We start from the raw sequence: 16,714 nt of genomic DNA on the forward strand, positions 1-16,714 counted from the left end.
GCCTGTCACCAGCCTTGGCAATGCCATGTCCACCTAGAAAGTGTGCTGTGTGCCAAACAGCCCACTTGGCACCGTTTGGTCTTCCTAAACTGAAGCCTGCTTGCTGAGGCCATAAACAGCCCACCTCAGCCCTTGCTGTTCTCTACCTTCACCCAGAAGTGTCTGCCGTGACCGTTCCAGACCAGGGCAGTGCCCTGGGCCTTGGCATCTCCCTGCACATCGCTGCCTCCTGTTTCCCCGTATGGAATTGTACGAGGGATGCCTACAACCCTTTGATTTCCAGAGGGACCTCTGTTCTTTCTCCCCTGACCTCCAGGCTGGGGCTGTCTGTCACCTGAGAGGTGAAGTGTGGGCCTGAAATTCTGCCTCTGTCTTCCAGCCTTCGCCTGCATCCAAGTTCATCCAGGGCTACCTGGGGGCTGTCATCAGTGCTGTCTCCATTGCTGTGAGTAGCTTCTGCCTCCCCCTCCCTCTTGGTCCTGGGGCTCAGTGGTGGGGGGCTGTCTTAGGCCAGGCCTGGCAAAGGGTGTGGGAAACAGGGGTTTCTGTGAGTGGTTGGTCAGGCTGGCTTTCCAGGCAGGGACGAGAGTAAATGCTGGTGACACTTTACCGAGGGGGGCGCAAGTCTGCTCCAGATTTTGGAGGGCAGGCAGGGAGGTGAGGCGCCCATGCGCCACGTGAAGGGCTGCTCATTCCACTCTCCCTAGGGCAGGCGTTGTCTCTAGGTGGGCCTGTGCCTATCCAGCACTCTTCTCAGAGGATCTGGGCTTCACCCTCAGTAACTGGATGATGGGGAGGGGGTGGGCTGTGTACAAGAACAATTCTGCAAGGGCCACCCAAGGGCCAGCTCCCTTTGCTCTGTGTCTGATTTCCTGGGCACAGTTGTCCCATGTCAGAGGCCTTGATCATGTGGCCACAAGGGCCAGTCCTCCTGTAACTGCCCCAAGACAGGGGTGATAGGCTCATTTTGAATCCCCCAGAACTTTGAGAAAGAACGGCTATTAAGTAGGGGAGATTTGTAGTCCAAATATGTGAGCATAGGATGGGTCCCGGATGAGGACAGAGGGCAGGGCGCATAGGGAAGAGCCTGGGCCAGAGCCGGAGCAGAAGCTCAAGCCCCTGGACGTTGCCTACACTCATCTCAGCCTTGAGCCCTGCTGGGTGGTCTCCTAGAGCTCCAGTTGGCAAAGGTTACTTCACAACTTATTTTATCCCATACATGATAAATGCATGTGACTAGTAAGAAAAAAGAAGTACAAATGCAAATAAAAAAATTCACCTGTAATGAAAGCATTCACATGTAGTAATCTTTCCATGAAAACCACTTTCCTCATCTTTCCTATGTCATAAAATAAATATAATAACTTTTGATGGCTCTCTACTAACCCACGTACCATCCACCGTAATTTATTTCATTGTTCTTCTCCAAGAAGGATTTGAATTTCTTCTGAAATGGTCTCATTTACTCTCTTCCCAGTAGACCAGTTTATCTCCTACTAGCTGTCAGGTAGTGCAGGGGGGAGTCCATTTCCTGTCCAAGTTGATCTCCTCTAAATGTCTTACCCAAGCAAGACGCCAGACGTTGACAGAACTATTTAGATAGTTCACCAAGGCACTGCTAACCCCACTCCGGAGGTCCTGCAACCCAGCATGAGACTTAATTTGGGGTCATACAAAGTGTGGATCCCTGATGGGTTACTGGTCAAGGTCAAAGGCTTTTGCAAGAGAAGAAAGATTGTCACCTCTTCCTTGCTCCTAGTGACAAGAGGACCCCATGACTCTGCCTTGTTTAGAGATCTTGAAAACTAGATCTAGAAAATCCCATTTTCTGTCTTTGAGATTTGGGGGTAAGGTGGGGGGCTGGGAGGAGGTAGCGTCCTGGAGGAAGATGGCATGCCATGGCTGGAATGGACTTCCTGAAGGGGCTCACTGTCCTAGGGTAGCACACCATCCTCCTGCAGGCCTGGGGCTCTGGGATCAGGAACACAGCTTCTTTCTAGAACTCGGGGCTCTCTGCACCCCTGTCTTCAGTGTTCCACCTCAGCCATCCCATCTCAACCAGATGGGGACATGGGCCGTGGGGCCCAGGTCACTGAGTTACTGGGGACTTGAAGCCCTCACAGCTCTCACAATCAGGGTCTCAACTGTAGGGATCCTCACCCCGCTCCGAGCTGCCATGGCCCCCAAAGGCTGTGACTGTGCTGGGGACACCCTCCTTCCTCCCTGCCTAGCTGAGAGCCTTAAGGGGTATCTCCTAACTAGCCCATGCTATTCCCCCCACCCCAGTCCCATGTCCTAGAAACTTCTGTGCTCCCACACACTCACCCAGTTATGCCATGTCCCATCCTCTTGTTCCACTGCATTGAGAGTGAACAGGGACAGGCCCACTTCCCCCCTACCGAGGGGTGAAGAGCACTGCTCCATAAATACTTGCTAATTAGGTTGCTGATTGATTGCCTGCCTGGGGAGCCCCTCTCCTCTCCATCCACCAGGCTCCACAGCGGCGTCCCTCTGCCTGACGTCTTCACACAGTGAGGGTCTAACTCGGGCAGATGGAGCGGAGCTTCTGACTTGGAAAATCTGCAGCTTGCTTGCTTTTCTTTTGTGTGTGTAAATCACAAAACCGCCCAAGAAAGAGGCCTTATTTTATTTTCCTCTCTCTTGTTCTCTGGAACCCCAGGCCCTGCGGCCTCATTAACTGATCTCTGCTTCAATTAGTGACAAATCCCCTCCCAGGGCGAGCCTGTTAGGAGGAGATGACCTGCAAACAAGTGTCACGGCCCCAGTGGTTGGCCCAGCTCTGGCATTAATTAAAACGAGTCCCTACAAGCAGGCAGCATGGATGGGGGCTGACAGGTCACAGGCAGAGCCCAGGGACGAGGAGGAGATGAGTGCAGGCCAGCCTGGGAGGCCAGCTTCCTCTCTGGACCCTGGAGAGCCCTTTCCTCCTCTTGGAAGAGCCCCTGCCCTTGGCCAGTAACCCCCAGTATCAGGGGTCTCCAGTGTGAAGTCTTGTGCTGGTCCCAGGACCACTGGCAGGGGTTAGCAGCCTTTTGGTGAACCCTCTAAATAGGTTTGGCAATGTCTGCCTTCTTGCGCGAGAGCAAAAAAGAAATTTCGTCTTAAGTTATTTTTGAAATCTAACAGTTTGCTGTCTTTTAACAAAGGAAGCCTCTGTCAGTCCTCTCTGTGTTTTAGTTTGGGGGTTCTGTGGAGTACTTCCGTAGTCAACCAACCCACCGGGCCCTGGTTGCACAAGGCTGAGGTCCATTCACTCCCTTCAGGGGTGTGTGCGTGGGGACGAGCAGGGGAGTCACACAGACTGGTTCCAAGATGCTGAGAGGGGAAGCTGAGGATACTCCGTGTTACAACCAGAATTCTGATGACCGAGACCCTTGTTGGTCTCGGTGGGCCTGGAGGAGAGATTTCTAATTCACACAGAGCTGCCACTTGTAAACCAGATAGAGCTGGAGAAGGCAGGACTGGGGGCTCCAGAGAGAGGGCACAGCTCAGCACACGAAGAGGCAGGAGGATAGCATGACAGATTCCAGGAAATGTCATGAAATGAATGTGGCCTCCATGTCAGGAGTGGTGGTGCGTAGGAATGGGGGCGGGGCAGGCCTGGTTCAGGAAACACCATGAGTGCCTGCCTCGGGTGAGGTGTCCCTACCAGGAATCTCTGCCTGGGGGCTGCTGCAGAAGTGAAAAGAAAGTCATGGGGATTGGGTGGAGTGGGGGTGACCAGGCTCTGTGGATGGACCACCCTCATGGACATGGTTCTGGATATGGCGGACCTACAGCCACAGAGGAAGGTTTGGGGCTAAAGCCCTACATAGCAGTCAGGAGCTGGTGATGGAGCCTGAGCTGCCCTATGCCTGGTCCTCAGACCCTTCACCTGCAGCCTGGTAGTAACTGGCGGAGGATGTACCCTGTTGGAGCAGTGCTGACTGACCTCCATTCCCAATGATCCCTGGGGATCATTTATCTCTAAGATGCAGTGATTGTCTGGTAACCCTTACTGGATACTGGAGTGCCCCAGGAGACCCCTGAGCTGAAACCACTCTCTCCCAGGTTCCATTGCTTACAGGCAGGTTAGCAAATAATAGTCACAATGGCAACATGGAGTATCTGTTATATGCCAGGCACCATTTAATTATCCATCTCCATTTTACAGAGGAGGAAACTGAGGCACAGAGGTAAAATCAGTGACAGAGCTGGGGTTCAAACCCAGACTTAATCACACAGTTTTCTGTTAATGCTAGGACCCTGCTTTTTTTCTTACTCCTCCATGGCATAAGAAGGTGAGAAAAGTCAAGCTGTGTTGTTGGCTCCTAGGTTAGAGGAACTGTTCCAGGCCCTCTTGCAGACAAATCCCTCCCTAGGCACCCCAGGAACAAAATTTGAGAGGCTCTTTGAGTGTCATGGGATTACACCCTTTGCCCACCTTCATAATTGGTCTCTGGACCTGTGATTTCTAGGCCAAGTTGGGTCCGCAGCATATATTTGTCCTTGGTGCAGAGCATGCCAGCCTACTGCAAACCTACTTGGCTGCTTCTCTGGTCAAGGATGTACCTGATGGTGTTCCATGTGGTCCCGGGTACCTTAGGGAGTTCTCTGTGATTGAGGGCGTCTCTGTGGTCCTTAGGTCATTGTCTCTGGGTGTTCTTTGTGGTCGAGGTATACCTTAGGGCATTCTCTGCGGTGACGAGTATACCTCAGGGTATTCTTTGTGGCTCATTTGTTCTTCTCTGGGCTTGAGGGAGGTAAGGGACTCACAGCTTGAGAAGCTTGGACCAGAGTATTGTTTCCCTGCTTTCACTTTGAGTGGCTTCCAGGCTGGAGGGCCCATTGTAAGGACCTGTAGCCCATCGAAGTGCTTCTGGAAACCTGCAGATGTTGATGCTGGCAATGGCGAGTCTGACATGAATCTCGGCTCTGAATCTGTTCTGGGGAGGACAAATACTGTCCCCTCCTACATGGAAAGAGTTGAACACAATTTTTTTTCCCAACAGGTGACCAGCCAATCCCTGGGGGCAAGGTTTAGGGGTCAGGGTTGGTCACTGTTGCTAGCCATTCAGCGACTGGTGGAGCTGCCTGGCATTTTAGCCTGTGCATAATTCTGTTCTGGCCACTTTTGCCCTTTGCTCCTGAGCTTGTTGCCAAGCAACAAACTAACTAGAGTTCAAGGACAATTGGCTTTCACAGAGAGGGTAGTGGGTCCATGTGGTCCCTAAAAATTTATTCTGCAACGCGCGCCCTCTGGTGGGCACTTTTGGTACCTCAAAGATTCCTGGCCTCCAGCCTCTGTCCCTGAAGGGCCCACACAAACCCTTTACCATTTGGTGACTCTCTCCACCCCCCAAGAGTGGACCTAAACTCTGACTTCAAGCTACCCCTCCTTCCAGGTCTGCCCTTCTACTGTTCTCCAGGGCCCCTTGGGCCCCTGTGTGGCAGGCACCAGTCAAGACCCAGCATTCATGTGTCTGGAGGCTGCTGAGCCTACCTCCTTTCTTAACCTGGCTGCCTCCTACTCACCCTTTGGGCTCAGTCAGTTAAATCCTCTCTCAGAAGCCTTCACAAGCCTTGGGGCCACTCTGTCAAGGCGTCCCTCCTGGCATAGTGAGTGAACCCTCCACTCAGGGGGATTTAGGCCGCAGTGGCCAGTGCTTGCTAAGATGGACCACTCTGCCAGCACAAGGCAAGTCTCCTTTGTGGCTTTATTTTTTCCTGCCTCAGCAGTCATTCACTTGATTTATTCCAGAACCATTTATTCAGCACCTACTTTTTTCACCAGGCACCTGGAAGTCTGGCCCTGGCCTCAGTGCTTTGGGCTGGTTGGGAGAGATGGATACTTAATAGAATCCATACATAAAAATAATTTTGTGTGATTCAGTTTTTTCATCATATACGTGTATTATTTTGCTTCCCAACATTTTAAGCAGGCAAATCAATATATACTTGGAGACTGTGATAGGTACAGGAAGAAAGAGTTTCAGGTTCTATGGGAGGATGTAAAGGGGAGTCCTGCCTGAAGAGGGAACCTCTTGAAAGCCCAGAGGAGGGAGACAGGAAGGGTGGGTGGAGGGTAGAGAGCAAGAGGAAGGGACAGGCTCATCGGAGGAGCGGTGTGATACCGAGGGATCCAGAGCCTCGTGACCAAGACCCGAGATCACTCAGGGCCGGTGATCTCAGGTCTTGAAGTGCAGTGAGAAGCCGGCATGAGGCTATGAGCAAGTTGCTGTCCATTTTTAGAAGATTGCTCTGGCTGCCGTGTAGAGTGGATGGGAGAGGAGCAAGCACGGGAAGACAGAGCTGAGTTAGGAGGCGGGCAGTGGTCCAGAGAAAATGAAGGGCTTGCAAGCTACTTGGTGGCAACAGAAAGAGAGGTAGCCACATTCAAGATATCCGGGAGAGAGAACCGGGGGATTCTGGGAGTCCTGCAGCATGGGCCGCAGAGGCTCCTGTCTGGGGACACTCCTGGGTTTCTGGCATGAGGAGTGGAGCTGGGAGCAGGAGAGGAGGGCAGGGTGTAGGTGAGGGCAACACAGCCTTTGGTTTGTGGTGTGTGAAGGTGGAGTGCCCAACATCCATCGAAGTAGAGGCCCCTCCAGGGGATTGCACGGATGGTGCTGGGGACGCCGCCCGGGTGAAACAGGGATGCCGGCATTGTCACGGCCCATCTGGTGTCTGCTTGTTGGTCTTGCAGAAGTGAGGATGCTACTGGCCTGCGGGGGAGAGGTCTTGGTACTTGAGGATACAGTTGTCAGCCTCATACCTGGCATGCTGCAGGCCTTGTGTCATGGAGCGACCACTGTAGCCACATCTCTCTGTGCTGGTCAGCGTTGCTCCCTGCTTCGGGGGTTGCTGGGAAGCCGGTCTTCCTTCCTTTCCTCCAACTCTAGTCAGCAGCCTAGGCTTGGAAGCCAGAGTTTGGAGAGAAGTGGCCAGAGAAGATCCACTGCTTCCTGGGGCTGTCGATGATGTCCCGCTGGCCCTGGGCTCTGGCTTCTCCCAGGTTCCCCATCTGCTGCCAGACAGGGAATTCTTGTGCAAAATCCACACCCTGTTTGTTTTCCCCTCCGCCAAAATGGAGCCCCTGTTTGGTTAATTTCTACTTTGTGACTTATTTGGAGGCTGTTAAAACAGACCCTGGGGGACCCTCAGCAGCGATTGTTCCATATCTCATTATCTTTCCCGAATCTGATTATTAGCTCAGATTTTTCTGATCGCTAGCTGCTGTTCGTGATGAGTTGTGTGCCATTAATGCCAGCTGGTTCCCTTAAACAGGACCTACCATGCCAGAGAAAACGAGCTGGCGTTCAGAGCCACCAGCCACTTGGCTTTTTAATTTTAATGGGCTTCACCAAATGTTCTAGGCCAAAGGGCCCCTATGGAACCAGAACAGACGGGCTCCCAGCCCTGGTCTACAGCTCACCCTGGGTTCCTTCCCAGGCGGTGGCCATCCTAGCTGCAAGGACAGAAAGGCCTGGGTTGGGAGCTGTTGGGGCAGTGGGGTGAGTGGCTACTTGCCTCCCCTATATTTGTACCTTCCTGCCACCCACTCATCATCATTCCTGCCACCATCTTGGCATCAGGGCAGGTACGGGGCCACCTAGGCTCTGAGTTGGAGCTGTGGCTACACACACGCACAGGCTTCCTCCCTGCTGATGCCCAGCCTCTCCCTGGGAACCAGTGTTGGCCATGCTCTCAGAAATATGTGTATGCCTCCCTGAATGACACGCGGCGAGGGCATTTCCCCTCTCTTCTTCTCGTCTCCCCAGACTGTGCCACCCTTGGAGTCAGGGAGATAGGCTGGGTCACTCACTCTGGACTGTGCCAGGCCTTGCCAGAGGGAAGGCCGTGGGCAGGGCCAAGTGCAAGTGTTTGGTCACTATCCCTCCTTGCCTCCCTCCACACAGCCCTGTGCCCAAGAGTGGGGTAGGTGGAGGGAAGGGGGCATGAGGGCTGGGTCCTAGTTCAGGGAATTGGATTCCAGGAGGGCTCCGGCTCCCTCCACCACCGGGGCTTCCTGAATCTTTCCAAATGAAAGTAGGGCTTTTGAAGGCAGATCTCTTGAGTTAGCATCCGGGGGCAGGGGTGATTCAAGGGCCCCACCTTCCCTTATAGGTACTGCGTTCTGTTTTCTACTCCTCTGGGCACAGCCTGAGCTGGCCTTTCAGGGAGACTTTGCTATGCAAACAGCCAGTTTCAAATGGCATGTCAAACACTACAACATTCTTCTTGGAGATGGAAGACAATTAGAAAGCAAATAATAGCACAACCTTTAAGAGCAAAGCTTCGGAATTAGCAGATGTTGGGTTCAAATCTGAGCTTTAACTGCCCCCTAATAGTTGTGTGTCCCTAGGCAAAGTCACTTAACCTCTCTGGGCTTCTCAGAGTCTTGCTCTATCTAAAAGCCTTTTTTAGTGGGGATTTCACGTGATGTGTTCATCCCAGGGCCTGGCACAAAGCAGGTGCTTGCTGTCTTCTCCCCACACCCTTTCCTCCTTCTCTTCATCACAAATGTCTAACTATGACCTCTAGACTCTCTTTCTCCTCTGCACTCTGTACACTCTGTAGGAATATGTTCTCTGCTATTGGTGACGGGGGTGGGGGAGGTAGTAGTTGAGGGGACCATTTCTGACAGCCACTTGCTGCTGAGAGTTGGGGTGACCTGGACCTGATGTGTGCCATCTGCATGGCAGGGGCAGCCTTCAAGCAGGGACAGCAGGGCTCAGTGTGGGCTGGCAGCCCCCAGCCTGCCCCACTAGGACTTCCAAAGTGTGTCCAAGTTGACACACATCTCCCTGCCTCCCAGCCTTCTACTGAGCAAGCAGAGAGGGCAAGAATCAAAATCTTGAGCATCAACTTGAGGCTTCAACCCTTAAAGCCCTGGTGCCTTAAAGCCCTGCAGCACTCAGTCCAGGGGGCATCCCACAGAGGATTGGATGGCATTTCCTGTAGATCTCAGAGCCATTCCTGTCAGGCCATGCTCTGTTTTGACTGCTGCAAGCACCCAGCAGCCCTGGAGACCTTCCCAAAACTCTACACCCCCAATAATCCAGAAGGTGGAGAACAGAGCCATAGCTGTGGGTGCAGGGCAGCCTGCTGAGCCAGTAGGTGTGCTGGAGCAGGAGCAGGCTGCCCCAGACCCCCTGGGCAAGGAGAGATGCACAGGGCAGGGACTGAGTCTGACCTGTGTATGGGAGAACAGAGGCTTCCACACTCTTGGCCTTGACCTGGTTTTCTCATCTGGCCATCTACATCTTGCTTTTTCTTTTTCCTTGCCTCTGCTCTTGATGTTTCCCCACCAAAAGGCCCTCTTCCCCTTCTTAGCCTAGTGCCACTTTCTCCTCCTCCAAGACACCCCACCCCCCAGCCTTTGCTGTTCTCTCCAGCCATTCATTTCTTTGTTGGCTCATGTGCCTATTCCTCAGTCATAGTTTTCTGAGCATGTGCTCTGCGCCTCTCGCTGCCCTTAGTGCTGGGCACATGAAGATGTAAAAGACACGGGTCTGTCCTCCCGGCCCCCATGGGCATCAGACCATGAACAGGTACCGAGTGCTGGGAAAGGGGGCTGGTCATGTGCGAGGGAGCCACCTTCTGTCTGGGAGAGGCCACCCCATTCTTGTACAGCTTCATTTATTATACAGCTTCATTTATTGAGGCCTGCCATGTACACACTCATGCCAGACATGATACATACATCCTTGTACCAGCCCTGGCTGCTAGAGATGTTAGTTACTATCCTGTTCACAGACAAGGAAACTGAGGCAGAGAATGGTTAAATGACTCCCACTGTCAGCAAATGATGCTAGAGATAGAGCTCAGAGGTGGGCCAAGGACCTGGTGTGGACTGAGTAGAGAAGGAAGCTTCGTGCCTGAAGCTCATGCAGCACAATGAACTCTGGGCTCTGGGAGGGAGAGTGGGTGTGGGCAGTTGGGGGAGAGGTGCTGGTGGCCAAGACTGCTGCATGAAGAAGAGTGTAACTTCTTTCAGGGTAGTGGGGAACTGCTGCTGGTGGGTGTGATTGGACCTGTGTTCTAGAACACGGCACAACATGGGTGATGGATGGGGGAGGGTACAAGCCAAAGGACTGGGGCAGGAGGATGTGTCCTGGGCCTAGTGAGAGGAGTCAGAGTCTGAGGGAAAATGGACAGTGAGCCCAGGATGTCCACTGCACCCCCTTTCTGTGGGCAGGTGCGTAGGTCTCTCTCCTGAGCCCACCTGGTTGGGCCCTGAGTGGGGCCTCAAAAAGGTGGTGCTTGGAGTTTGGGTAGGAATAAGGGTTCCTACACCTCAGTTGTTTACAGATTATATATTCTTATAACAGCAGTTACCCCACCATCCCTCCCTGCTCCCCAGGAGGCTGTGTGTGTGCCTGTGTATGTGTGTGTGTGTGTGTGTGTGTGCAGTTGATGCTTTTCCCTTTCCCTCTTTCTGACAGGCCAGTTCACTGGGATGCCTGTGTGGTGGTGCTTTAAATAGCCACACTGAAGATTTGGGGTCTGGGCACAGCTACAGTGCCCCTAACTCCATGTTCTTCCTCCGGGCAGCTGCAGCACCTTGCACTTTTTGTTTTCTCTTTCCAAGGTGGGCCTTAATGTCCTGGTTCAGAAAGCCAACAAGTTCACCCCGGCCACCCGCCTTCTGGTCCAGAGATTCGTGCCATTCCCTGCTGTAGGTAAGACCGGCGCTGTGCTGAGCGTCTGTGAACGTGTGTCAGGCCTGGGCATGCGGAGCTGTGGGGCTCTCTGGAGCTGGATGGCCCCACCCCACCTCTCCGGCATCTCCTGATGCCGGGTGGCTCCTGGCTGGCCCCACTGGAGCAAAGAGTGGCAGGGCCCTCTCTCACCAGCTTGTGCCCAAGATTCCGCTTTTAGCATGGGAGCTCTTACCCCGGGGCTCTCAGACCTCCAAGGGGTCAATAGACAGAATGCTGTGGGCTGTGAACTTGGTTGGGGACGTATCTATGCTAACCTTGAACTGCAGTTTGACATTTCCAGAATGTAGGCAGTACACCACAGTGACAAGCAGGACTTGTGACTTTGTCACCAATAGAAATCAGAGGCATGTTCATGTCATGTTACAGTTCTTAAAATCATTTATGCTCAACACGAATTCAAAATTGTGATATTTAATTGATCCACTGGTAGATCTTAATCCATTAGTTAAAAAGCATATTCACTACTATATCTCAATTTAAAACTATCTGGATAACTTATTTCAATGGTGTTCCTGTGGCATCCTATGTGTTATCTTGTGCATTTAGAAATATTACTGGTGAGGGGTGCATAGGCCTCACCAGACTGTCAGAGGGCTTCCTGGCACAAAAGAAGGCACCAAGACCCTGCTCACCTAGTGTTCAAGTAGGTGAGAGCCTTTTAGGTGTACCTCCACCTCTAGTCAGGTATCGTGGGTGCACACATAGGTGTGGAGGGGATTTTACCTCCCTTCAGTGAGTCTGCTGGTCTTGGAGTCTCTGAGTTCATGACAGAGGCCCAGGCCTGGGCCCTACAAATCCCACAAAGACCAGCCTGGTTCTTAGGAAGCCTACACTTTGTTTGGGAAGAGGGCACCGCAGTGGAAAATTTTTTAAAATTAAAAAGATATGGTGAAGGGCCTTCCCTGGTGGCGCAGCGGTTGAGAGCTGGGCTGCGAAGCTGCCCGCAGCCTCTGCAGTGCTGGTTCGATCCCCGGCCACCAGCGAGGATCCCACATGGCGTGGCAGACCTCTCCTGTTGTGCCGGCTGCTCCCCTCAGTAGTGTATTTCGTCAGTCTCCCTGTTCTGTTCCCTGCTCTGTCTCTGGTGAATCCTCTCACCGTCCTGCGCATCTGGACTGTACCCTGGTTCTTGTATAAATAAATAAATAAATCTTAAAAAAAAATAAAAAGATATGGTGATGGATGGAAACTAGACTTCTGGTGGTGAACTAAGATAAAATGTATAGATGCCAACGTGGAGGGCTCCAGAAACCTATATAAACCAATGGTTATAAACCAATGTTACTTTTTAAAAGATGGAAAAGATATAAGCCAGATTGAATGAAGCACAAGGTAGCATGTGATTAGTGGTCAAATATGAAGGCTAAGCAAGTGCTTGAACCACAACCCTGACTTCCCTTCCCCATGTGATGCCAGAGGACTAAGACGGGGTTCAGCTCAGGAGGCTGTGACACCAAGAACCTTGACCTCCCTGGTATCTAGCTTCAGTCTGAAGAGCCAGAGTTGAGCCAGGATCGTGTTCCCAGCCCCATTCCTCACTCCCAGGATTTAGCTGTCCCATCTGTAAAATGGGTCAGTATCTACCTTCCTATACCTCAGAGCTATGGGAGGATCAAATGAGACCACAGACCAGATTCCATTCATAGGAAAGTGCTATGAAGTACCTGAAAAGCCCTATGAGAAGGTGGGAGATCTTTACTTGGCAGCCCCACCTCCTCAATGGCCCAGAGGCTAATGAACTCTCTAAACCAACCACCTGGCTGATCCTCAGCCAACCCAGATAATTGCTATAGCAACTCCACACTTTTAATGACCTCTCAGCTATTTCTGGTGTGGACCATTAATGGAATAACTCTTTAGATCTGACTTTGTTAAGGGGCCTAATTGAGCCAACTCGGCTGCCGATCTTGCGTTCCTTGCCATTCTGGACTGAAGGGTCAGCTGCAACTTGAGAAGGGGCAGCTCTCAGCTGCACTGGACTGGATCTGGGGCTCCACCGAGATGTTATCTGTCCTTGAGCCAAGCTTTAGATAAGGACGTTGCCAGGGGCCCATTCCAGCCCTTTTGCCAGCCATCTTGCTGCATGACTTTGGGGGTGGTCGTGACCTCTCTGGGGCGCCAGGACAAGGGTCAGGGCTTTTGGATTTAATCCTTTCTGCCATCCTCCACCTGAGACTTTGATAAGTGATGCATCCCCCAGTTATCCCTTTTGGGGCTCCTGTCTGATTCCTCTCCTGTCTTCTTATGGGAGGGTCCTGCAGTTCGCTTGCATTGGTCTAGCACCTTTGAGGGGTCTCAAGATCCTGAGTATCCTGGCCAGTTGCACAGTGGCACATAGTGTCATAGTGTAGTCTGCAGCCCTCATAGTCTCCGGCCAGGAGCCTGAGAGAAGCAGGCTGTTTCCTCAATCTCACTGCCCTGGCTGTGTGCCTGCCTGCCTTGCACACCCCCACCCCACATCCCGCCCCAGCCTCTCCTCCCCCACCTTCTGGCTTCCCTCTCTCTAGCTCCCAGGGTCCATTCAGGCTCACCTGTAAAGGGGCACTTGCAAAGTGCCCTGGTCAACACAGACACAGTGGTATACAAGATGGGTAGCCATGCCCCTTCCCTTCCAGGGCCTCAAAATCTCCTGGTCCTCTCAGGCCACTGTGCAATCCCTGTGCTTGGCCTTCCTCCATGTTGTCCCCAGACAACAGCATCTCTGCATGCCTAGATTCCCCTAGGCCTCCACTCCTACTTTCCACAGCGGGCTAGGCCAGACTGGGTCAGGCCACCATGAAGGTCATCATAAAGATTGCTCAGAACTTGCTGGACTTATAAAGGATCTTTTGCCCCTTTGTACTCCTGGCCTAATGGGGAGACAGGTCTCGTCAAGCCATGAGTACACACAGAAGAAGTGTTGAGGCAAGTGGAAGTAATAGGATTAAACCCTGGCACGCACGTGTGTGTATGTGTGTACACGTGTGCATGCGCGTGTGCGTGTGCGTGCACCAGAATGAGCCTTCACAGTCTCTACTCCCTCCCAAATGGGCAGGCTGGGATCTCATTCTCTGAGAAACAAGAAGGCTTCCAGGAGTCAGCTGCTTCGTCCCTCTCCTCTGCCAAGTGCCTGCCCGGACTCTTGCTCCAACCTGAAGTCTGCCCTAGAGAGAGAGGCCTGAGGCTCCAGGCACGGGACTCCTGGTTCCCTGCCTGACTCTACCCCTCCCACCCTTTCTCTGGCCACCAGCTCTTCTGGCTGGGACCTCTGTGACAGTCCCTGCAGGCCTCTCCTGGGATTGCAGAGCTGGGTACTCCCAGAAGCGCCACACTCTCCACTCTTCCCCCAGTAGGCCTCTGTTCCCCCTCAATTCTCATTGTCTCTCTGGGGGGGTCCCAAGGCAGAGCAAGCATCCCCAGCATCCCCGTTTTACAGAAGAATAAATAAATTCAGGTTTATTTATCCTGAGCTGGCCAGACCCAGACCTCCCAGCCACAACCCAGGGCTGCTTCCAGCACTCTTGGATGATCCCTCACCCCTGCAGTCCAGGAACCAAGGGATGAGGTCACAAGGTGTCCAGTGTCCCTCTAAGAGCTCTCTGCTCCAGGTCCACCCTGGTTTTTCAGTCATGGTTGCTGTGGGCATGTGCACAACTGATGAGCACGCATGTGTGTGCACTGAGTAAGTGGGAGCCCCCAGGACACTCCCACAAACACTTCTCTCCCTCAAGGTGGTTTTAAACCTTGCTGTGCCCTGGTCTAGAGCAGCAATCACGTGGGAAATCTCAGTTTCTATTTATATATGGAGATGTTAGGAAAAGACAGTGAGCCCAGAAGCATGTGTGCTGGCATCAGAATCGATTGGGGACTGGTAATTAATTTGTTTAGACCTTAATTAATTCTCTAGTTCTTTCTTATTTGTGGACTGTCACGCTTAATTGTGTTCAGGAGCTCGAGCTGGGAGCAGGCCCTCCATTAATTGATGTGTGGTTGCTGTGAGGAGGAGGTTAATGGTGTGGGGAGCTGGGCAAGCAGTGTAATTAAAGGTCAATAGAGGAGGCATAGGAAAAATACACACCCTAGGTCCAGCCACCAGGCTCCACGAGCAAAGTCCATTGCAGGGGAGACAGGCCCCTCAAACAGTCTTCTTACGAGGGGACTGGAAGGAAGGACCAGCCGTAGGAAATGCCAGATCCCAGTGCTAAGATAGGGTGCTGGTGGAGAAGTAGGCACACATGTGGGGAATGGGTGGGGTGGGGGCTTCGGCCAGGAGGTAAGACCCAGTCACTTGGGGATGGAGAGGGAGGCCAGGAAACCCTGAAAGTCACCCCCACTCTGCCTGATGGACTACACATGGGGCAGGGGGCAAGAAGCTGTGCCTTTGCTAATAAAGACCCTGCTCTGAGCTCTGATTTCCCTGTGGGGGAGGCCTGAGCCTCAGCGCCAGCCAGCCAGCCGGCCGACTCCTTGCACAGACATGGGTCGGAAGGGCCAGCCTCATCACCCTTTGCCAGGAGATGACTTCCTGAGCTGTCTGCACAGCAGCCCCTTTTGCCCAACATCACGGAGTATTTCATCGCTGTGAACAAATTCCCTGTGGTCCCCAGTGAGTCCCTTCCTCAGGCTATCTGGGCAGTCTTGGGGAAAAGGCCTTCCATTCCCTCATGCCAGTGTGCCCCACATCTTCCCCATCCGGTCTCCATGCCCCACTGTCCCCCCAGGGCTTTGAGTCTCTCTTACTCCAGCTTCCCTTCTCTTAGTGCTCGTCTGCCTCCTTACCTCATCTGGGAGGAGGCCATATAGCATACCCGACTCTAAAGGTCAGTCCCCAAGCCTGACCTCCTGTCTGTTGGCCTCTGTGATTATAGGGCAACAGGTACACCTATGTCAGCCGTGTCCTGGACGTCATGACTTAACACATCCTCTTTCCAGTCAGTGATAACTTGATGGATCTCCCTTAAGTTGGATAAGAGTATGGGGATCCAAGAATTCTCACAAGGTTTGACTCAAAGCCTGGGGCACAAGCGTAGAAATGTGAGGCCTGGCTTAGCTGATGTAGTTAGGAGACAGACTGGGCTGGATGCTCTGGGTGGGTTCCCATTGTGGTGTGTGGCTGTTGAGCCTCCCTCAGACCCCAGCTGCATTACTAGAAATAGAGTACCCAGAACTAAGGAGTCTATTTCGTTCTGGACTCCACACAGCCAGAGTAGCACTATAAGTGTGACCCAACAAGGGTGGAAGGATCTTCTGAACATTACACAGCCTGTTATTGGAATGAGCTGTCTGACCCTTGGGTTAGAAAAATGTCCAAGAAACTGCCTGGCCCAAAAATCTGTGAGGGCCACTCACATGTGATTGAATCACCTGTTTCTGGGCAACCTGCCCAGAACCTGGCATGCAGAGGGTACTTAGTGAATGCTTGTGCCATGAATGGCCTGCCAATTTAGAGATTTTGTAAGTCCTGAAATCTAGATGGCTAAGAAATCCAGAGAGAGAAGTTGGGGGGCTCAAGGCAGGAGAGGAGGGATTTTGAATATGGGTAGAGCAGGGCTTGGTTGGGTGGGCTGAGCCAGTTGGGGAAAGCGGGGAGTGGAGGCATGTTGGAGCCTTGGCTCTTAGATTAGAGCTGAGTTTTATCTTATGGTTAATGGGGAACCACTAAGAATCACAGGCTAGGGAGCAGCTGTGATAAAAGAGAGCTTTCCAGAAAATGGATGTGTTAACAGGAATCTTTTATTAAGAGATCCGGAACTTCAGAGTCAGTCTACACTTAAATTTACAGGCTGATTTTTCAATCCAGAAATTCCCAGTCCTGAGTTTGTGACACTTCAGTATGGGTTGTGAAATTCTCCCCAGATTTGCAAGCTTTTTCAAAGAAAATCTATGCCACGTAGCTCAGCCTCTTGGGTTGAATGACTTGATATATTGTTGAAGAAGCAAACACTGGGGTGAACATCTTCGATTGGTAGTCGTCCCTCCTCTAAAGGCAGGGGGACTGCATTCTGGAG

At 52.4% G+C, this 16,714-nt stretch overlaps 1 protein-coding gene across 9 annotated transcripts in view; it reads left to right on the forward strand.

Moving 5' to 3' along the window:
- Positions 1-16,714, forward strand: part of SFXN5 (sideroflexin 5) — a gene marked incomplete at both ends in the record, with an annotated part of 107,423 nt that overhangs the window by 58,143 nt on the left and 32,566 nt on the right. For 7 of the 9 annotated variants that reach the window (XM_084234331.1, XM_084234336.1, XM_084234333.1 and 4 more), the window contains 2 exons: positions 380-445; positions 10,595-10,685. In XM_084234331.1, coding sequence (XP_084090457.1) covers positions 380-445; positions 10,595-10,685 — 157 coding nt within the window. The remainder of the gene's footprint in view (positions 1-379; positions 446-10,594; positions 10,686-16,714) is intronic. The other 2 variants (XM_084234338.1, XM_084234337.1) reach the window with 2 other exon arrangements.

This window comes from Talpa europaea, assembly GCF_964194135.1.
Source record: "Talpa europaea genome assembly, chromosome: 6".
Classification (NCBI taxonomy): domain Eukaryota; kingdom Metazoa; phylum Chordata; class Mammalia; order Eulipotyphla; family Talpidae; genus Talpa; species Talpa europaea.